The sequence below is a fragment of the Sebastes fasciatus genome, chromosome 14 (genome assembly GCF_043250625.1).
Source record: "Sebastes fasciatus isolate fSebFas1 chromosome 14, fSebFas1.pri, whole genome shotgun sequence".
Classification (NCBI taxonomy): domain Eukaryota; kingdom Metazoa; phylum Chordata; class Actinopteri; order Perciformes; family Sebastidae; genus Sebastes; species Sebastes fasciatus.
In genome coordinates this window covers 23,962,841-23,986,162 of record NC_133808.1, presented here as the reverse complement: position 1 = coordinate 23,986,162, position 23,322 = coordinate 23,962,841, and the positions used below count along the sequence as shown (strand labels likewise).

General features: G+C 39.5%; 2 protein-coding genes across 2 annotated transcripts in view; one reads left to right on the top strand and one right to left on the bottom strand.

Moving 5' to 3' along the window:
• LOC141782038 (syntaxin-binding protein 5-like) overlaps positions 1-23,322 on the bottom strand; it is a 193,845-nt gene that overhangs the window by 13,131 nt on the left and 157,392 nt on the right. The window contains exons 24-39 of the mRNA XM_074658049.1: positions 21,124-21,225; positions 19,922-20,161; positions 17,109-17,472; positions 15,309-15,474; positions 14,632-14,743; positions 14,201-14,421; positions 13,564-13,598; positions 8,811-9,143; positions 6,383-6,588; positions 6,071-6,276; positions 5,395-5,472; positions 5,042-5,214; positions 3,916-4,153; positions 3,502-3,711; positions 3,209-3,298; positions 2,336-2,440 (exon numbers count right to left, since the gene is read on the bottom strand). Coding sequence (XP_074514150.1) covers positions 2,336-2,440; positions 3,209-3,298; positions 3,502-3,711; positions 3,916-4,153; positions 5,042-5,214; positions 5,395-5,472; positions 6,071-6,276; positions 6,383-6,588; positions 8,811-9,143; positions 13,564-13,598; positions 14,201-14,421; positions 14,632-14,743; positions 15,309-15,474; positions 17,109-17,472; positions 19,922-20,161; positions 21,124-21,225 — 2,879 coding nt within the window. The remainder of the gene's footprint in view (positions 1-2,335; positions 2,441-3,208; positions 3,299-3,501; positions 3,712-3,915; positions 4,154-5,041; positions 5,215-5,394; positions 5,473-6,070; positions 6,277-6,382; positions 6,589-8,810; positions 9,144-13,563; positions 13,599-14,200; positions 14,422-14,631; positions 14,744-15,308; positions 15,475-17,108; positions 17,473-19,921; positions 20,162-21,123; positions 21,226-23,322) is intronic.
• Positions 1-23,322, top strand: part of LOC141782920 (uncharacterized) — an 84,117-nt gene that overhangs the window by 53,946 nt on the left and 6,849 nt on the right. The gene's annotated exons all lie outside the window — the stretch shown is intronic.

Genomic DNA, 23,322 nt, shown 5'->3' with positions numbered 1-23,322 from the left:
GGGATAGTTTTTATATTATATTATCATTCTATGATATATGAGTTAATAGAGGAGAAGTGAGAAACGGGTAGGGAAATATAAGTTTTACTTCTACCTACTCCTTTTCGAACACTATTACTCTTGTTTTGTTTATTATTTGGTATCTGTTTTTATTTGTTTTTATGTTCGAAATAAAGCCATTCATTCATATCCTTCAATAACAAAAAAAGAAAGAACACAGTGAAGTTTATTTGAATATCTGACAATAGTGAGTTAGCAACTAATAGTCAATACCCTCTGATTTCACATTGGAATCAATTTGTGGATGATATGGTATGGAAAAAGGCCTGGCTTCTACCTAATCAACACTTAATCAGCAATAAAGTTAAGTTTATTTTAAACAATAATTCATTATATCCAGCTAAAAACTATGTTAAAAAAAAAAGATTTAAGAGAGACATTGATGTGAATTGTAATTTCTGTTATGGATGTCCAGAAACTGTTGTGCATTTATTTTTTGGAATTGCCCAATTGTGAAGATTTTCTGGCAAAACCATGTGAGCTTTTATTACTGAGTACATTGATGACAGTTTTGTCTGGTTTTAGAGGAATGTGTTGTTTGGTCTCCTGGAAAGACAATACACAGTAAAACTCATGTGCACACAATTAATCTTAATATTATGATTACCAACTTCCAGGTAAGAAACCACATTTAATTGTTTTTAGCAATTAGTTCAGACAGTACATTTATTTAACACTCTCTAAAACAAAATGCAGCTCAACCGGTACATTTTCTTACCTTGTCTGCAGGCGGCGAGTGCCAGTGATCAGAACTAGCAGCCGTATAGCAACGGTCTGCTATACAGGAATGACAGAGCTCTGGGATGGTATGCCAAGTGCAATTTATGATTTTGCATATGTGTATAATATGCTTTTGCAGTGTGAGTGTATCCAACAACAGTAGAAAAAATAATCAATTTCAACATACAAAAAGATTTTATTTAAAAAATGAGATGTGATATTCATACTGCATATAGTCATACAATTAATGAACACTCAAACATTATTTGGCAGTATATCAGATATGAAGGATTGCTCTGTAACTGGACGACAGGTCAATTAAAGTTCATCCTTTGCCTGAAAAACAAACAAAAAGATTAATAGTTTAGTTTATTTAGATTCCCATTTGCTACTGTATTGCAACATCAGCAACTCTTCCTGGGGTCCTCATTCATATTTTTAACAATAAATCAATAGAAAATACATACATACATCAAAACACATCCGTAACATTCACACTCACAATATGACTCAATACATAACACAACCACTGAGACACACAACAACCAACACCAACTCAAAGCCTCTACATCTAATAATACATATAATAGCTCTAAATTTAATCTCTTACATAATTGATAGAATAAATCACTCAACTGATCCACTAAATCACAAATAAAGTGGGATGGATAGCTCTCTAAATCCACATCACATCTTTGAGAACAGAAAAAAAATAACAAAAAGTTATATAAGGTTCAACACTATTCCTTGTGTTAACAAATATAATCTTAAGTATTTGTTAAAACATGTTGGGATCAGAAGGCGTGGTGTCACTAGAGAATGTGCCAGCTTTCAAAACAAATCATTAGCTGGATTTGTTTCAGCACGTTGGACGAAAAGCGTGCCAACAGAAACTGAAAAAATATTATAATTCGTAAAACCCAATTAGAGGCAGCATACTTGTGTACAGCTGTTTGGTCTGAACTTTCACTCATTCAAACTTGAATAATCACTTTGCACTTAAAAAAAGGTTAAATAGAAAAATGTATAGAACTTTTTAGATTATGGTTTGCCTTTATCATCTTTAATATGCCTTGTACAAAGTATTTCCTTTTATTATTGTAATATAACTTACTGTTTAAATGGAGCTTACCAGCAAAAAGTATTTCACACTATTGTACTTGTATAACCGACGTGACAATAAACATCTTGAATCATTTATTCAGCAAGGTGCAGTGGCACCTTACATACACCAGAGGGAGCCACACTCTTTACATTGGTATGGTCTGCCTTAAGGCTTTGTGGTACCAAAGTTTTAACATTAATACCAGTATTTTTTCCAAATACTATTATTATTACTAATGAAAAGCTTAGACCCACCAATGTATTTGGCACAGCTAGAAGCTATTCTGTTTGTTCTGCTACATGTTTGCCTTTCTGGAAGTCCTGATGTTTGTTTTCAATCTACCTCTCAATCATGTGCAAATTAGCAGGCATATCTAGATCATATCCTGTAAACTGAGGTGAGGTGAAACAATACAAAGTCACTCTGATGCAACTTAACGGTGTCCCTTACCCTCGTCCTGTGGCAGGAACATGGGAACAGGTCGTCACTGGGCTGCTCCACCAGCTCCATGCCTTCACGAACCTTGGGCTCTGTGACCTGGAGTTTGGCATACTCCTAGAAGAAGAACACTGAACTTACAGAGTGGACTATGACTGGCAGGGAAGCACATCCTCATAACAATTAGATAATAACGCATTAACGCAAATTTGTTTTAATGCCACTAATTTCTTTAACGCATTAATGCAACTAGCATTTTTTAGGTCGTAGCGAGCTCAGTTCTAAAGCAAGATACTGGTATCATATGAAACTAGAAAACCTGAGGAATCCATTGGTACCAACCCTGTCATACTAGCTTGTCGAGAAGGAGGCTAAATAACGCTCCAAACTAACTCTAAATCTTGGCGAGGAAAAACGGTCATGGCCATTTTCAAAGGGGTCCCTTGACCTCTAACCTCAAGATATGTGAATGAAAATGGGTTCTATGGGTACCCACGAGTCTCCCCTTTACAGACATGCCCACTTTATGATAATCACATGCAGTTTTGGCCAAGTCATGGTCAAGTCAGCACACTGACAGCTGTTGTTGCCTGTTGGGCTGCAGTTTGCCATGTTATGATTTGAGCATATTTTTTTATGCTAAATGCAGTACCTGTGAGGGTTTCTGGACAATATTTATCATTGTTCTGTGTTGTTAATTGATTTCAAATTCTAAATGATATACATACATTTTCATAAAGCAGCATATTTGCCCATGTTGATAAGAGTTTTAAATACTTGACAAATCTCCCTTTAATGTACATTTTGAACAGATTATAATTATTATTTTGCGATTAATTGCGATTAAATATTTGAATCGATTGACAGCCCTAGTAGAAATGTTACCTGGTAAAGTTTGTGGTAGTAACAATATATGCTGTTTCCCATGAGTTTATTGCGGGCAAACTGCTGACCCGCCAGTGCAATTTCCTGCGCCTGAAAGACAGCAAGAATCAGAGCAACTTGGTTACAGACAAGAAAAAATATACTCCCCTCTGACAAAATGATAAAGTTATCTGTGTTAATTCTTAAGGAGGCCAATAAATAAGCACAAAGAATCAACTGACTAGAATTACACCACGTCATAGGATTAACCGCCAAACATAATGTGCAATGCCCATAATCATTATCATCATCACCTCTTCATCGTGGTCTTGAGCCCACTGGATCTTTTCCAGCAGGTCTCCGAGGTCCGCCCTGATGGGGATGTAGTGCTCCCACGGTCGAAGCTCATTGTAGAAATGCTCGTAGTAGCCAGAATCCTGCTTCAAGACAACACTGTCTCCTGCTAGTAGGTACGGCAGTCGATACGCTGCCACGGTGCCGTCGATGTTTATTTGGTACTTGTACTGGTGGGATAGAAATAATAAGAAAGTGACTTTCTTCAAAATCAACTTATGAAAAGCTGCTTAGCAACTGCTTCTCCAAACTGGGGGCGTGCCGACCGTCATCTCCTGTAGGTAATACACTCACTATGGATAAGTACCTCATACAACCCCACTTCAAAACACAAAAGATATTTCTTTAATTAAATCAGAAATGAGTGCTCTCACCTTGAAAAAATCAAAGAAAGAAACGTGTTTGACCAGCGGCCCATAGAGACTCTCATCATGTTTGAAGAAGAAGAAGTTGGTGAAGGCAGCGTCTATCATGTCGGGGTGAGCCCTGGCGAGCTTGACCAGCTCCAGACGTTCCTGCCGACTGTCCCGGCCCCTCCAGAAGGCCGTGGCGTTCTTCTCTGGCCAGGGCAGCCCCGTGTTGGCCTGCACCGACATCATGTCCAGACTTACTCTGTTCATTGGATGGACAGCATGTTGGCCAAGTTATTCATCTCAGCGTCTGTCACAGTTATGGACTCATATCGATAATGACGTGCAGAATCATAAAGCGGACATTAAGACAGTAATAAGAGCCTCACGGTCATGCATATATAAAATGGATTGACTTCATACTGTCAGCTTTGCCTCTGTTCCTATAAACTATTTGTACTCTGGTGCACATACTTTGCTTTCTCTTTATGAAAAACAGTTTTAAATATAGTTTTGTCATGCAGAGATCAGCAGCTACACCTGGCGAGAATCACTCATTACAAAGTGAGAATTTCTGCAGGGCAAAAAGTCAATGTATGCGTGATACGGAGAGCTGTTCTGCTGGCTCAATTTGGATGTAAAATAAAATATTTGCTAGCCATCTTTTTTTTGCTGTGACACACCAATTGGCTATCTTCCACTGCATAAAAATGCATGAAGCAACGCTGCGGAAATAATGAGCATCCTGACACAGGTTTATTTTGGTTTCACACATTATTCAGTCTGCACTGTGACAGTGTCGCGGTGCAGTCTGTATACGCAACCCCTATTTGTCGCCATCGTCATCTCCTTTGGGAAGAACAGCTTATTGTAAATCATCCTTATGACTACAGGTGTGCAATGTGTCCATGCTGACTTCGACTCCCGTCCTCCACTAAGAAACAAGCTACAAACTTTTCAGAGCCACCAGTTGATACTCAAAAGATAACGTTTTCAATGGAGTGTTCCTTTAAGGGTGCCCAGGTATGATTGGTGCTTTGGTAGACTAGTGATACAGCGGTGACACACTCTGTAGAGTCTTGTACAGATTTAATAATAACTACAATTAAAGTCGCATAACGTTTTTTGTGTTATGGATGCACAGCCTTACCTCCCCATGGTCTCAAGGACAGACTCAGTCAGGTCATACGTGGGCATGACGATATCTCTGGTATTGTTGGAGCCACACCAGGAAAAGATGGGATGAAGCTTCTCTGTGGATTTCCTCTTCTCCAGCGGCCAGTCACCCAGGTTAACAAAGAACTCTATATCAGGGAGATGTACCTGGACGCACAACACAACACCATAGAGAGGACAATATGAGAGTACGCTCTTCTTTATATATATATATATATATATATATATATATATATATATATCATGTCCTTTTTCAAATAAAATGTATTAGCGGCATATTAAAGATTAAAATTGCTCAAATGTTTCAGTATTACACAGGTAGTTTACCTTTCTGGTGAGTGACAGGAGGATGGCGTCCATAAAGATTCTGAACCCCACATGCTCTCCAAAAGTTTTAACGTAGATCTAAAGAGAATAAAAAAAAAGCTATATCAACATAAAAAACTCCGCTGGTCTTATTATGATGCAAAGAAAAAAAAGAAAGCAATGCTCTATTTAAATGTGAAATTAGTTTGGAAGCTCAACCCCCCTCAAAACAGATCATATAATTGGGATTGTGAATCCCTGACAACTGATGAATGGCTGGATGTTCCCAGGTAATGCTAGCTCTGTGGCAACAAGGCTTTAGACGTATCACTGTTACAAGAACCTGGATTGACGTCCAGAGTGGTATTTTGAGAAGATTGTACCCTTGAACACCTGGTTGATAGGCTGTTGTTACAAGCGTGTCACATAGCTCCAGGCTCTCTTGGCCCACTTTACATTATCACATAACCCTAATTACTATTCAGCCTAAAGAAATTCTACCCGTTATTACTACAGTGCCCTGTGGTTACGATGGTATTTGAAAGAGAATCTGGGGATTTTTTTTGTAAAATGACTTGCATGTTAATGTGACAGTTAGAGGGATACATCAGTTTGCTGTTACACCAGGCTGATACTGGCTGTTTAATAACAATATAATATCTTGTTTCTTCTGTGGTGTTGGTGGCGTGTGCGGTACCTTGTTGTCTTTGACAGTGTAGTGGCAGAGGCTTTGTCTCTGTCCAAAGCGCTGTGGGATCTCCTGCGCATTACGATCTGGGTCGACGTTAGTGTAGGCGGCCAGGTCCCGGTCTATCTGAGGGAAGGACGGAGGACAGTGCATGTGGGCCTCCCATACAGAACCGCTGGGCTGGGGACAGTCACAGCCCTCATGGTAGACTGGGCCTGTAGAGGAAATATACACAGACATCAAATGTGCCGTCTTTATCGGGCCAGAAAACACAAATGTCGTCATAAAACAAATTTATAGGCAGCTTTGATCGTGTTCTACCTTTGAGGATAAAAGGTGACTTGGCGACGTGCTTGTTCTTGAGCAGAACGTGGACGTGGAGGTCCGTGTAGGTGGCGTACATTCTGTAGCGGACCAGGAAGGAGCCATCCTGGCGATCCAGGACCTGTATCCAAATCCTGGTGAACTGCTCCACTGGAGCTACAATCTTCACCTCAAACGTCTTCTCACCAGGTGATGTTGTGAAACTGTGAGGGAGGAAACATGGACTGATCAACCTTTTTCACCATTTTCTGACATTTTATAAACCAAACAACTAATCAATTAATCAAGAAAATAATCAAAAATGAAAATATTCGTTAGTTGCAGCTCAAAAGCATTTAATTATTGTATACAGATGACATGTAATTCCTTTATTTGAATGTGATTCTTGCTCAAATATCTTAATATAAAGGCCCCCGATAGACATTTTAGTTACTGAATATTACTTGCTCTTAACTGTAGTTTGGGTGGAGTGAAAAATCTGATTAAAATGAGTAATGTGATAAAATGTTCCTATCATATAAACGTCTTGAGTACAATTGATTCTAACCTACATGCTTTGTCTCACCACTAACCCATAAACAATGCCGTCACAAAGACATTTTGTGTTGTATTGGCTCCATAGTGTAGCGCATTAGATTTGAAATGAAGCTTTGGTGGTGTTTACATATCCTGGTTGCCTTATCTGCACTTTAACCTCAGAGTAAAAGTTTGATTTCAGATTGAAAGTGCCAAAACAATTACAATCAGATTTTTTTCCTATTACTTTCTGACTATATTGTAATTTAATATCACAACTTGTGCATTAAAAACAGGAAATCTGTTGTTGCTGATATAATTTCATGGCTTCTTGGTGTTGGCATGCTGCCATTGTCTCTCTTGTGTACCAGCAGACAACAATAATGTAGTTTTTTGTTGGAGGCATGAATGGAAGTTGAGAAACTGATCCATCTTGGGACCCAAAGCATGTGTGAAAGTGACACCCACATAGAGCGGGATACCTTCATTGGCCCCATGGGAGCTGTTGGATGAAAGGGGTCCTTGGAGGTTGTCTGACTCTTTCTCCCTGGGGCGCAGACTTTCATGTCTGCTCTCCTACTATTGACTGGTTTAAGATTTCAGCATTGTTGAAAAGATTTACTACGATTTCCTTTCTCTGTAGTCATGCAGTCCTCAGGTGCTAATACAAAATACACTGCCCTGCATCAATTTAATTGGGAGGCTATAGTTCCACAGTTGTTTTGCAGGATATTACAAAAAGAACAATACTGACCCAAATATGACAATTTTTTCTTAGAAATTATAATTGAAAAAGTGGGGGTTGTAACATTTGACTACATTAATTTCTTGATGGGGAAGATAAACATCTGTCAAGCTTAACATTATCTTAATAAGGTAGTATACCGTAAGGTATTTTCTTATAAAAGCAAACACTGAAAAAGTGTATACAAAAATAAACCTTATTGAGGGCTGCATATTTGCTAATAGGAGAGTTGCACAGCAGTGACAGAGGTACAATTGTACTTGCTGTAGTTTTAACTAAATGAATGGATACAAACCTCTTCTGGCTCTAGCACAACCACTTATATACCATTTATTTACACATAAAAAATAAGTCCCAGAAATTATTATTATTTTTTTTTTATTTATTATATACTTTTTTTTTGTAAAATATATACAATGATTATATACCTCCTGTAGTACTTATTTATGTATATTTGTCATATATTTCTCTTAATATTTTGTCAATAAAATATGTCAATTGATATATATATATGTATATGCCCACTCCCATGTTGATCAGAGTATTAAATACTTGACAAATCTCCCTTTAAGGTGCATTTTAAACAGTTAAAAAATGCGATAAATTTGCGAATATTATTATTATTATTATTATTATTAATATATACTGTATATATATATATATTTTTTTTTTTTTTTGTGTTGGATGTGGGATTATTTTTTTTTTTATTATTATTTATGTTTCGAGTGTTTGATTGTCTTCTTTTTGTTTTGTTTTGCCTTTCAGTTCCAGGTATTATTTGTCTTTTGTTGTTACATATCTGAAATGAGGCATGATATTCACTTCACAGAAGTCTGTAGGCTACTACTGATATGCACATGCTTCCTAATAAAAATATTTGAAATGTGAAAAATGTCAATTGAATTGAATTTACATTTACATGAAATTATTGTGTATCATATTTATTTATTATTATTATATATATTATATATATATATATATATATATATATAATATATATATATATATATATATTTTATTTTTTTTAAACTGCCCTATATCATCTTACAAAGAATCATCCAAAGCAGGAGGCTACGTGGAGAATTTGAACGCAGCATTGCTTGCCAATAAAAATGTTACAGGTTGTTGCAACATTAACATTAACATCCTGATAACGTTACTCACTTTCTCCCCGAGCTGTCCACCGCCTGTATGTAGAAGAACCGAGCCGGCAGCACCAGGTCCGTCTCGAGTCCCGGTCCCCAGACCAGAGTCCTAGCAGCGCTGGGTACCGAGGAGGAGTCTGCTGCTGCAGCCGCCGGGACTTCATGTCTGAACGGCTGCAGACAGAAGAGCAGCAGCCACCACGGAAACACCCGGAGACACATAGCTAACGCTTTAACGTCCCGTTTCCATCTGGAACAACACAACTCAGGAGTGACATCTCTAATGGTTAATATCTGGCTATCATACGAGCATACTGTTGTTATTTTAATACGCTTTAAGTGATACAAAGATCACCATTAGCTTCAGAAACCCTCGTACAGTTTGGTTAACTATCTGCTGAGTGAGCAGGGGGGCGGGAGTAACTACGCTGCGATGAAGCTGATTGGTCAACACTGTCGCCGAATCTGGGTTTTAATTGGCTGAATGAGCGCTCTTGACTCTGATTGGACAGAAACCCAGAAGTTCAAGCCTTTGGCTACATGCTGTGATGGTGATGATGCTGAGTAAAGAAAGCAGTGAAGGGGATGGGATTGTGAATGAGGCTTTTTGATTGGTTTATTCACTTTCTTATTTATTTTGATAAATTAATTCAACTGGAACTGTATGGAGTGATTTCCTCATAAAAATATTACACAGAATCAAAAATATATATATATACAAAATATATACAATAATTTGATGCTGTGCATATAGTACTTATTTATGTATATATATGTCATATATTTCTCTTAATATTTTGTCAATAAAATATGTCAATAAAATATGTCAATTGATATATATATATACAGTATATGCCCACTCCCATGTTGATCAGAGTATTAAATACTTGACAAATCTCCCTTTAAGGTGCATTTTAAACAGATAAGAAATGTGATACATTTTGCGAATATTGCTCTTTATATGGTTCTTTTTCAGTTTGTATGTTGGTGGGATAGGGAGGGAATTTGGAGCCACGTTTGTGTGAGTTTGTTTGTGTTTTGTATGTTTTGTATATTTGGCTAACTAAAAAATTTGAAAATAAAATATTCTAAAACAATAGAAGTAGTATATATCCTAGTAGCAATACCACACTGTAAAAATCAGTCATGTATTGAAAATGTTAAGTGAATATTATGTAAATTAATTTTGTACTCAATGTAGAAAAATGCCCCCTTTCAGAGTTATACTATTTTATCTCGTATAATTATTATTTTTTCTTTATTGCTGATGTGTGTTAGTAGTATTTGACTGCTGTATTTGGACGAGGTCAAGCTGATTTTAATTATTTTATATACTGTTGCATAATTTAAAGGTGCTATTGATAACATTCAGCCACTAGATGTCACTTTCTCCCTCCCTCGTTCCTTTGAATGTACTTCACAAATCATGTGCCAGGCACTTACAGTCAATCTCAATCAACCATTTATCCGTTTTTTCCACACTAACTGATGACCCAGAAATACCGCGTAACACCAACGTCGTTTTACTATTGGCTAGTGGGAACCAAACGTCAGATATCTTTCACAGAGATAAATAAAACATTAATTTTGGACCTGCCAAATTAAAAAAAAATATATATTAATTCATAGTCATAATAATTCTTTTCAGGAAAATCCATACTTTTAAATACATATAAATGTTATCAGTAAGAACTTTTAATTCTAGCAATAGATAATATAACAATAATATTAATATAATATGTAAGCTTATATGTTAAGTATGTGAAAATCTGAATTTGTAAAGTAACTAGTTACTTAGCTGTAGTGAAGTAAAAACGTACAATATTTCCCTCTGAATTCTAGTGGAGTAGAAGAATAAAGAGGCATTAAATTGGCACTTCTTATAGTCTATAGTTGTACTTCATACAAGCAAAACAACGGCAGCTGATTGCGGAAGTGGGGCCAGTGAAACAGAGCTCTCAACTGTGTACATCAATCAATGTTTATTTCAGTTTGCTTTTGCATCAACATATTTTCAGTTCTTTTTTGTCAAGTAATTTCTATTACACTAGTATAATATCAATAAGAACAAAAAGTGGTAGAATCCATTTAAATAAGACAAACTTTGCTGCCATCATTGAGAAAACCAGAGAAATGCTTTTTTCAGGATACTACAGTGTGAAGAACGACAGAGTTCCAGTGATTTAGACAGAGCCAGAATACCAGATACAGTACCAGCAGTAACAGGTACAACATATACAGAGAAAAATATCCCAACAATGTCTTTATCTTTTAGCTTTTTTTGTTTTGTTTCACCTTTCTTCCAAGATTGAGCTGTACAGTTAATATAAAAACCAAAAACATACAAACTGAAAACATACTAACAAAACACCCTGTCAGTAGAAGTCAGATTTTTTTTTTTTTAATTATTTTATTTTTTGTTTTTTTGTGTGTTTTTCTCTGCCATTGAAAGAACTGCACTGAACACAAATCTCATTGACGGTACAGAGATAGGAGAGAAATGTATTATTTTTTTTTACATGTTTTTAAGACACCTCATTGAATCAAATCATGTGTAATTCCTGAAATCCGTGTGAATTAGGATCTCAGGTGACTTGGGTTTGGTGAAAACAAATGAGTCTGAAGGCCATTTACTGTAAAGCCTAATAAGGAGCCTGACAGGAAGCAGGCAGAAATGACTAGCGATGCAGATACTTGTTATATTTTTTAAGTTTTGAGCGCATGTGTCGCTGTGCATATTTTACGTGGGAGTGACGTCAACATGACCAAGGCGCAACACTTTCTACGTGTTAATGCTCGTGTGCATAAAGGCCTGATGTGTGAGAAATGGATATCAATAATCCTCTGTTTGGTTTCAATTCAAAATACAGACAAATACACAAGTACAAAATATCCTCCTCATTAATGCTGTTTGCCCGTGTCATGTGGCTACCCATCGACATGTACAACACAATCACAATATGATACACGACCATGTATCATGAAACATTTTTGTTGTTTTTAAACATACAACAGCCTTCGGTTGAGAGAGGCTATCACCATCAAATATAGGACTGCGACAAGAGGATATCATAGTCATCAAGAACAATATTGAACGAAAAAAAAGAACCTTCAGTTGAAATCGTTTGTGAATGTTTTACACATGTACATAGTTTCTTCACTGACTCACATCTGAACATCACTGAAAAAAAAATACTGTTACTTCTCCTGAACCTTTTTACTGATTCACAAGGTGGCGGTTATGAACTCCTCTTCGTACTCCCGTCACAAAGACGTTATTGACAATCATTAAAATTATTGTTTGTGATCATGAAAAGAGGACCGCTCAGGTTTAAAACGCATAAAACCACAACTTCTAAGGTGGAGAGAGATGGGAGGGTGTCATTCATTTTTGATTGCTTTGGCGGAGAAAGAGTTGCTTAACATTTGTGGCACTCTTTCTCTCTCTCTCTCACACACACACACACTCACACAACCTAACTCTGACAAAGGCAGCTAAAGACTGAAATGGTGAACCAGCAAAAAATAAATTAAAAAAACACCCTCTTATTTTTTCATAAAGAAAACTGACTTATTTGACTTTGATAAATGCCCTCTAAGGCCGACTCCGAGCACTATGTCTCATCTGTTCTGATCAAACACACGATGACTACCACAATATTAGCTCTTTGTTAGTTAGTTTACAGCGAGTGCATTCACTCGTCTTGTTTTTATGGCACGTGAATAGTATATATAGCTATAAACACACTGTGTCCAGAGCCTTTGAATACGTCTCACACCAGTCTGTTCTCTGTTTTCATACAACTGTAGTTGGGGAGTGAGATATTCCTCATCGTCATTTAATGCTTTTGTAAGTAGCAGCAGCCGGAAATTAGTGTGATTAGAGTGCGCACAGGCAAGTGTAAAATACTACTGATTTGTGTTTGCACTGTGCAGCCCAGAGTAGTTGTTAAGAACATCAACATTAGTCTAAGTGTGTGTAGAGAAAGCTAACTATGTGCATCTATATTGTGGCGTTAAATATTTGCTGAGACTAAGAAAAAACAATTAACCAAAAATAAATTAAAAAAAAGGGAAAGGAACACAAGTTTTGGCTTAATAGCGATGCAGGTATACATTTCCCTTTTTATATATAGTTTTTTTGTCAATATTTCAAAAAATATAAAGTTTTTCATAGTTTCTGTTGTTGGCTTACATCATTAAATAAAACTTTTTATTTGTGTATCTCCTGTTAAAGTAGCATGCTGCTTTTTATTAATATGGCAGTTGGATATTTTTTAATAGTCATCCATTTTTGTTTCATGCATTTCTTGTTGGTTTCTTAACTTTTTGAGTATCTACACAGTGAGGTCCTGAAAACCCAACCAAACACACACACACACACACACACACACACACACAGACACACACAAACACACGCACACACACACACACACGCACACACACACACACACACACACACACACACACACACACGCACACACACAACCAAACACACAGACAGACTTGTCGGATATTTCCAGTTCCATCTTCAGTCCCTTAAATGCCGCCATTCGCCATTCTCTTCCTGTCTCTCATCACTACGTGTCTAGACAAGGAACTAACACGTCCTCGTCCTTCAACGGTGCCGCAGCCCGTCCAGAAGCCGTAAAAGAGAAAGTCACTCTTGAGTCTCTCTTTTAATTGCTCTCATTTATAGAGTGAAAGTCCCTGTTCCGGCATAAAGCTCCCAGCAGTCCAAGGGCAGCGTCAGTCTTCTTTGCTATTAGAACTGGTACCACTTCTTGTCCTTGCACTTTAGCATCAGCTGTAAAAACAAAAAGTCACATAGTGTTGATGGTGAGGAATAACAAGATGTCACTGCTTCCTTTCCTCTGGAATAACACCCCATTTTTAAAGAGGACCGATTATGCATATTTTCAGGTGCATACTTGTATTTTGGGTTTCTACAAGAACATGTTTACATGCTTTAATGTAAAATACCATACCTGACCCTCCACCTCCTGAAAAGCCCAGTCTGCTCTGATTGGTAAGCCGGCCCACTCTGTTGTGATCGGTCAACCAAAAGCTTTGTTTGAGGACGTGCCAAACTAGCCGCTAGGCAGGTATTATGCAAATGTGTTACTTGGTGGCATCACCACGTTACGGAAGAAAAGTCAGGACTTCAATCAAGGCGTTTCAGGCAGTTCAGGAGCAGTGTTTCTGTGGGGGGGAGTAACTCCCTTTGGCGTGGACTTTGGGCTTTTTCACTTTGCAGACCATTTACATGCACAAAAGCATAATAGATCCTCTTTAAAAGTTTGCTTTGAAGGTGTTGTATGTAGCATTTTTTAAAAATCAGTATTTTTTGTCATAAATTTGGTCGTGTGCAACATTTTGTTTATGAATTTTTGATAATCTTTCTTTTACCTCATGAGCGTGTTTGGAGAAGGTGTCTGCGCTGGACATCATGAGGGCGGTCCGGTCCTCTAGCTCCCCCAGCCTCTGGCCTCTCTCATCCAGAGCGATGCGGGCTCGTGCCAGCTCACCCACGACTCCGCTAGCTGCGATCTTCATGCCCTCCATCCCCGCCTGCCCAGGGATGTGCTGGGCCAGACTCCGAGAGCCCTTCCCAGCTGCTGCCTCGCCAACTGTCAACAACATCAGGTAAACAGAGAAGTGACGGGAGGAGCAGAAATAAAGCACATGTTGGGTCACTATTCTAGCTATGATGGAGTTTCAGCCCTTTGCTAGTCATACAGTTCCTTCTAGATATTGATTTATTAATTAAATTTTTTTTATATGGATTAGTACACACTAGAATGAAACCCTTCATACAGAGAAAAAGAGAAAAAACGCACAGAGCTCCTCTCTGTCGAAGTTATGGGAATTTCCTCCAAAGAAGCCCTTTAGGAAGCCTCTGTTCTGGGCTTCTGGTGTTTCTATTGGTGTAAACAGCTCCCCCAGCATCTCCTGAAATGAATGAAAATGAAAAAAAGCAATTAATACAATCTTTTTTAAAACACTGCAACAGTGAGGTATTGCTGATATTTGTTGATCACACATTGGTCATCGTTTGTAGGATGTTTTCTTCAATGACTGGGGAGAACCAGACCATAATCTGAGTACCTGCTGCCGCCTGTAGGTGGCACTATGGCAGCATCATGTTACAAGCTCCACTGACGTCTGTTATCATTAGAGAGTGTACAGTGATGGCTCTTAAAAATAAATCTATGTATATAAACATGCCAATGTCTACACGCACACACACTGTTAAACTATATTAATACAATCAACCCAGTGGAGTTCAAACCACACATGACAATTGTGACATTTCTCTTCACTTATTAATAGCACCAATACTTTTCTGAACTCTGAACCAAAATGTGAGATGATACAAATTGTCAATCAAGCTGATTAGAACGGTCTCACTGGAATGTTAAAGCAAAAAGTAAAACTGTGAGAGGCTGCATGTCATAGAGGGAGATGGATAAACAGACTGATATATGTATACTGTATATATAGATAGATAGATGACCTGCAGGTTGTCACACATCTCCTGGCTGTATGTGATTCTCTGGATCTCTGTCGGGGAGCTGAGATAGAGTGCCTGCCCCCCGTTGGTGAAGCAAAAGGTTCTTGCAATACGCATGTCAGTCATAGGCAGGTAATTGACATCCATCAGCGGTCTTAGACTGGGCAAACTGTGGGCAGAGCGAGAATAATAAAAGACAGAGTTAGACACCAGGAACACCTGTACCATAATAAAAGTAAACCACACATTTGGGCAATGTGATTATAGAAATAATAATCATGATTATCAAATTTGAAGTGGGAGCCAAACGTCAGATATCTTCCACAGATATAAACAAAACATTCATTTTGGACCTGTCAACATTTTTAAAATGATTAATTCCCAAATTATTATTTTTTTTGAGGAAAAGCTGTACTTTTATTCGGCACCTTTCTAAAAGCTCTGTGGATGTCTTATTTCTTAAAAATAATTAGTCTATATAAAAATGTTAATTAATTTACTATAATAGTGTTAGAGCCGAAATAGATGTTTTTGTAATTGTGGTTAAATAAATGTAATTTATGGTATTGTTAGATTGATGCTATACTGCCCTCTTAATACAGGTGCGGGCCTCCCTTTGTGTGCAAATAGGTTTTTGACCACAGTGAAAATGTTGTTTTTGAAAGGCTAAATAAAAATGTAAATGTAAATCAGCTTTTATTGTCACACAGTACATTGTACAATCTCTGCATTTAACCCATCCTAGTAGTAGGAAAAGTGGGCAGCTACTATATTGTGCCCAGGGAGCAGTTTGGGGGTCCGGTGCCTTGCTCAAGGGCACCTCGGCAGTGCCCAGGAGTTGAACTGGCACCTTTCCAGCTACCAGTCCACAGTCCGTACTTCGTCCATGTGGGGACTTGAACTGAGGACCCTCCGGCTACTACCGCCCCCAACAACAAATAAATAAAACTGTACATTTTGGAAATTATTATATCTATTTTTTTCATTAAATTTTGACTTTTGGACTTAACAACACTCTGTTTGGATCGCACGAGTCGGAAACAATCCTATGCAGCTACCACTTTAATTTAATTCTATCAATAGTATAGTACTAAAAATAATAGTATAGCTTGATTATTATCTGTAAAATACCAGGTTTAAACAAAATGTGGCCTACTAGGTGGTTTTTAAATAGTTTTACATACAGACTTTTGTATAATCAGTAAGTGTGCTGTTATGATTTTAGTTATATATGTGCAAATCTAAGTTCGACAACCTCAGAGCAGACAAATCCTGGACCCAAGGTTGGAAACACAACTATTAATAAAATGTCAAAATTGAAATCACATGAAAAAACATGAAATCTAATTGTATTCATAGAGGTAAGCGATATCAATAACATAGGACAGTGGTACCACCAATTCACATCCATCCAAGCAGAAAGGAGTTATTCCTACATGGACACTGTAGTGCAGCTACATAATGTGCAGATTTGTTCTGCATTGAAAATATTCTTGTCTGTGGCCAGAGGTGTGTTTGAGAAACTGAGACCATTTAATCGCAGTGTGTTCAAATTAAATACTAATAATTTAATCACACTATTCACAGATTACCTGTGATAAGGAAGCAATTTATTTAATGCATCAGCCTTCTAATGCAAAGCGTCAATATGCAACTCAAATTGGTCTAATTAATTGTCAAGGCCAAAGCTGTTATCTCATTATTATATGATTAATTGTGTAGCCCTGGTCTTATACATCAAATTGAGAATACAGTGTAACCGGGTAATTTCAGGTAAATAGGCAAGTTTAGTGTAGGTTATACCTGAGTGTCATAACGTGTCCGTTGGCACAGAAGCAGGCCAGGCACACACTGTTGGACACAGTCACCACGTCGGCTCGCAGCACAAAGGACGACTCAGTGATGTTGTGGACGAAGAGGCAGGACTGCGAGGGCATCAGGAACACTTTGGCCTGCTTCTCGGAGCATGCCACAGCCAGATGTCCCTCTCCCAGGGTCTCCTGGGAGGATGACGGTGAAAAGTGGACCAGCTTACGCTTACACTGTCGGTCAGAGTCCTCGGAGAAATTGAGGTCCCGCCAGACCTCGTAGGGACTCTGGATGAGCGCTCCCATGCAGTCCAAGAAGCTAAGGTGCAACACTGAGCCCTTCAGCATCAGGACCGTGCCTGGAAGGGTTTGGGAAGAGTCAGCAGAGGGAAGAGGAAAAACATGAAGTCTGAAAACTACAATTTTTATAATGTGGTCAAATACAACATTTACTGCATAAGAAACCATCCACAGGAGCACTTTGAAAACACACAGGGAGAGTTCAACAATACCTGCCTTTCTGTTCACCAATTCTTCCTCTGAACTGAATCTGTGACGTTCCAGTAATAAGCTTGCTTCTTGTTCAGTCTCAAGAGAACAACTCCTGCTTCAAAGGGATGGGATTTTGGGTCTATTGATGTTTTAACTGTGAGTAAGAGACCTTTTCCTCACACAGCAGGGCTTCTGGACGGGTAATGCATGTTTGAGTGGCTCAGTTTTGTTTAGACAGACAAAACGTAACTGCAAATACCTATCCGTGTTCTTGTGTTCAGAAGGAAGTCAATGCAAGATCACGCATGACAAATGCCCATCAGAGTTCTCCATGACAACAATTTCCTCTAATTGACATAAATATAGTTTTAGAAGCCCTTAAGTGTGACTAAGACCTGACTAAGAGAGCTGAACTTTCAAACGCTGCTCACTCAGCGTCACACAGTGGGGGAAATTACCTGCTCTTAATTTAAAAGCCTTGTATTGCATCAACATTTCTCTCATATGTCTGAGTGGGTGTTTTGTGTCAAACACTTAAGTGGAGTTGAGATGAAAGCTGAGTGGACCCTATATCATTATTTGTGAAATTGCTAGTTCACATCACAGTTATGTGCCTCACAAAAGGCCAACTACTGAACACCAGATGCAGCTATTTTCAGCAAAAAAGCTCAGATAAACCCGTTGCACTCGAGAGACACAGTTAGCAAATAGCTGGTGGAGCATTCGGCAGATGTGGCTGGCACCTGATTCAATTGTTATCAGGCTTTTAAACAGGTGTTATCGGTCTCTACAAGCACCATAAATGTGGGTCGTCAGGGGCCTACTACACCTACTACATTGTAAAAGTGAAACTTAAAAGCAACACGTTCTGACATGTTGTAAAAACTGCATGAAACATTACGTTTTGAACACAAACAAAAAGGCTTCTTTAGGTTTAGGCAACAAAACTACATACTTAAGTTTAGGGAAAAACAGTGTTTTGGCTTCAAATAACTACGTTTCAAAAGTGAAAGTGAAACTTAACACAATGTTTGTTTCACACAGGGTGTGAACTTCAGTCTCCTGGGTGAAAACCCTGTGTTTTGTGTCACATCCATCATCCCTGACCTCCACCTCTTATGGAGTTTCACATTCTCTATACAACAGACTTCAGCTTCTGCTCCTGTCGTAATAACTACGGCCGCTAGAGGTCGCTGTCATGTTCTTTTATACCTTCTTTCAGTGATCTACCAAGTGAATAAATGATAAACCTACTGGTGGGTGTAGTAGGCCCCTATTGACCCACATCTATGGTGCTTATAGCGACTGATAACGCTGTATGCTAGTTTGCCACAGAGCTTATTTTCTGCAATAATCCAAAGACCAATGGAAATATCCCATTGGCTTTTTGTCGAGGGAACCCAGGGCGATGCTAACTTCCTGGTTGGCCTATAAAAACATGTCATCCCTGGAGCACTCTGTTTCCTGTTGCAGTTTGTTAATGCAGTAGCTGACAGGAAGTATACTTGGACCATATAGCTGTTGCCTTAGCAACAGAATGGCAATAAAAAGGTCTATGATCCAAATCCCGCTGTGTTCCACTGAGCAAGCTTCATGACAAATGGCTAAACAACAGGGAAATGGAGAACATGCAGCACATTCCCTTTACTCTATTTCCATCACTGCGCATTCAAACATTGAAAATCCACATTAGGCTTTGTGTCCGTCATGTGGAGCATAAAACCATCATAATCATTACAGCTTCAAACCCACAGGGGAGAGGAGAAATTCAATAAAACAGATTGAAAACGCAATACCACTGAATAGGTTTATGGCTCAATTGTAGTGCTGGGTGAATAGTTTCAATTTTGATATCATATTTAGATTTTATTTTGTGGTCTTCCTTCTCAACTTTTGATTCATTATCTCTTTGCCTTACAGGCCGAAAGCAATTTTTGCTGTTGACGAGGCTGAAAGCAATTTTAAATCCTTCAATAGATTAATTACAGGGATTTTGGGGTGTATAGTGGATTTTCCATTAGAACAATTCTGATCTATTACATCTTATCTGTCTTATCTGTCTCTAAAGTTGGCCATTATTTTTATCTGTTATAATAATATTGTAATCACCAAATGTGGGAACATTTGTCGCAACTAAGTAATAAGCCAGCAGTTCTACTTACTTGGTGGAAAAACCAGAAGTGAGCACAATGGAAATGTTGGTAATAATCCCTGTTTGTGCAGGAAATTATGCGTACAACTATGGTTAAGGTGACCAGGAGCATCTATAAGGTTCACAACACCTTCGTGATGAAACCCTGTCTCACTGGGACTCACCGCTGGGGCCAATGGTCACCGGTTCCTCCATCCTCTCCTCGTGTTCGATGGGAATGGACATTGGGATGAGCAGGACCACGCCTAAGCTGGTGCCCACCCACAGACACGGGGTGGGCTGGGCGTCACTCTTGCGCCCGTAGGACTCTCCGAACTGCAGCGTGGTGATAGCCTCTTTGGTGTCCCGGTCGATGCTGGACACGCTGGAGCTGCGTGAGCGGCTGAAGGAGTTTTCACGACTCTCTGTGGCGAAACGCATCAGCACGGCACAGGGGGTGGACACGATGCAAGAGGAGAGAGAGACAGGAAGTGATGGCGAGAGAGAAAACAGGAAGGTAGAACAGCAATGTGGTGGGAAAAGAAGAAAGAATGGCGGTATGAGAGGACAAGCCGTTAAACAGAAAAACAGTAACGAGAAGGAGAGTGATAAGGAGCGCGGAAACAAATACTCCTATAAAGGTCACATATGGTTTGTCTGCAGATTGTATGTAACGTAAAACACCTGAACACACAGGAAGAGATGTGACACACTGAGAAGCAAAGTGATTTTTGTCATTATAAAGAGACAAATCGACAGAAACACACACACTTCTCTTTGTTTACTGAAAATGCACAGATGTTATATTCAGCGGCCTGGTGACACACTCAGATACACTGCATGTATCTACACGCAGACAGATACACACTTTTACCGACAGACACACACCAGAATACACACACACACACTGGCAGTTGCACCAAATCCAAAAACTGGTTTAACTCTGTTAGAGTGCTACCCATTCACGTCCTCCGTTGTGTACTTAAAGCCTCCATCATAAAAGTATTTCTGTATTGCTGCATGTCTGAATTATTCAGAGCCAGGCGATGTGCAGCACTGCATGCCCGGCCTAATGTCACACACTGTGCAGACTTTATGTAACAACAACTACAGATGGGTGGCATACACGTCAGACTAAAATGAAAGCAATTTTGTGTGACTATTTATAGGGGGATATGCTGTGTACTGTATGTGGCCTGCAAAACATACACTTTGCACTGCTGCATAGATGGTATCACCCCGCGTCTACACCTCGGGACAAGCACTTCTAGGCATGTTTTAGACGAACAGGGCCACAGGACGGACTGACATACTGACTGACGGACGGACGGACGTATAATCACCAGCAGGACAGCAGTTGAATGGTTTGTGGCCGAAGCCCCCTTACCTTTCTCGCTCCAGCAGTAGGGGGCGCTGGAGTGGTGCTCGTCGTGGGAGTACATAGCGACTCCGTGTAACTGCTGAAGCATTGCCCTCCTGGATGCATAACCTACTCGCCCCCCCAACAACATGAACCCCCATATAACAATGCCCCAAAGAAACACACATACACACACACACACACACACACAGCCGCCCAGGCAAAAAACAAACAAGACGGACGGATGAACAGCAGTACCGGAGGATGACAGAAAGAGAAAGAGAGAATGAACCATACTGAGTGTGGAGAGATTGCTTCAAACTTATACAGAGAGGGCGACTGAAAAAGAGGACTATGTTTCTCGTGGCCACACAACCTCTACTCGCTTATCCATCTTCTCTTTAAACCCTTTTTCAGCACCATCTGCTCAACTGTTGGCAAGCGTAGCCGCTTTCTATGCTTCTTATGTTGTGAAAATCCTGATACAGCATCCCTACATGCAGTCCAGTGTGGGTCGGTGGAGAGCTACTGTGCAGCACTGTTGCACGACAACCAAATTTGATTACTGCCTTCTTTGATACTGCTGTAAGTGCAAAAAACGTTTGGAGTGGATCCCAGTTTACGAACTGGTTGCAGAACTGGTGATAGGAGTCAAATACAGGACCAATTCAGTGCAAAACTGATTTGAAAACTCCTGCAAAAAAGGTACTACAAAGCCATTTTTTTCCTTGTTTACCACAGTATCAAAGCAGTATCAATATATTTAGACATTTTTAGGAAAGATTCTGGCATCGTGACAACACTGCTGTACGATGCCGCTGGCAGCCACAAAGACAAAACAGCCGTTTGCCGCGAGTCCGGGCAGCAACGGCTCGGTTTTGCCCGTGTGTCACCGGGGTGTGTTTACGCTGTGTGACAGAGCCTGTGGGGCGCTGGCTAATGAAAGTCAGGCACAGTGGTGCTCTGACAGGACACAGGGAACCCCGGGGGCTCTGACAGCGAGCTAGAGGCAGTGTCAGGGAGGTGATAAGGGAAGGCAGGACAATCTGAAACGGTGAGACGGACAAAGTGCCAGATTTATACAGTGGTACATGCACATACAACCACACAGTGTAGAGAGACGAGGACAGACATCTGGAGACTACGCAAACATCTTTTTTTTCATTTCTGCTACCGATGGCTGTGTACAAAGCTTTGTGCCAGGTTTTGCTTTAAAGTGATAGTTTGGGGGTTTGGAAGTGGGATTGTGTGAGGTACTTATCCATAGTAGGTGCATTACCTAGAGTAGATGACGGTCGGCACGCCCCCAGTTTGGAGAAACAGACACGAACCAAAGCAATGTGCTGCTGTGGACGGGGCCTTTCTTTTAGGTGGCTAAAATACATTTCGCTGCCGGCCCCGTCCACAGCAGCACATTGCTTTGCTTCCGTGCGGTAACTCCTGTCTGCTTCTCCAAACTGAGAGAGTGCCGACGTCATCCACTGTAGGTAATACACTGACTATGGATAAGAACCTCATACAACCCCAAACCCCAACAATCCCTTTAATTCCTATAAACACATATAAATATACTGTATCAGATTTTCCAGGATTCAATTGTGAGCCTTATTGGGAATTAAGAAACCTTTGACCTCAAAATGTAACTTTTTAACAGTTGAGATAAGTTAGTTAATTATTGCAGAGATCCAACAGGGACATCTTTTATCACACAGCTATAAAATAGCAGGCTTCAGCATTTGGTTTATATCTTGCGGTCAAACATTGATGTAGGTGTGTGTGGGTGTGGAGCATCTGGCCAGGGAGTCACTGAGTCACCTCAGCTCTGTGCTATGGTGCAGTAAGATATATTGGCTTTTACTTTTTTATTTGTGATATTATAGGATTTGGTAACATGTGGGTTATACTTAATTTAAGGGTTACACTGCGGGGAAACATGTCTCTCTATGCTAACAAACAAATCAACTGATACCAACACACTCTCTAAGCCATGAATTTTGCTGTTCTCAAACAACCACTGCCAATTTTATGACCATATCTGCAGGCAATTTAATAAGTGTGCTGCCGAACCAAGATGGGAGGCATGGTAATGTTTACTGTACATTGCGTCTGGCTTCCCATGCCATTTCCCTCCTCTGTCTCCTCGCCTGGCATGCAGGCCTCATTAACATCGGCCTCATCTCTCGCACCGCTCGCTGACCTTTAATTATTTCAGTGAACCTGCTGGCT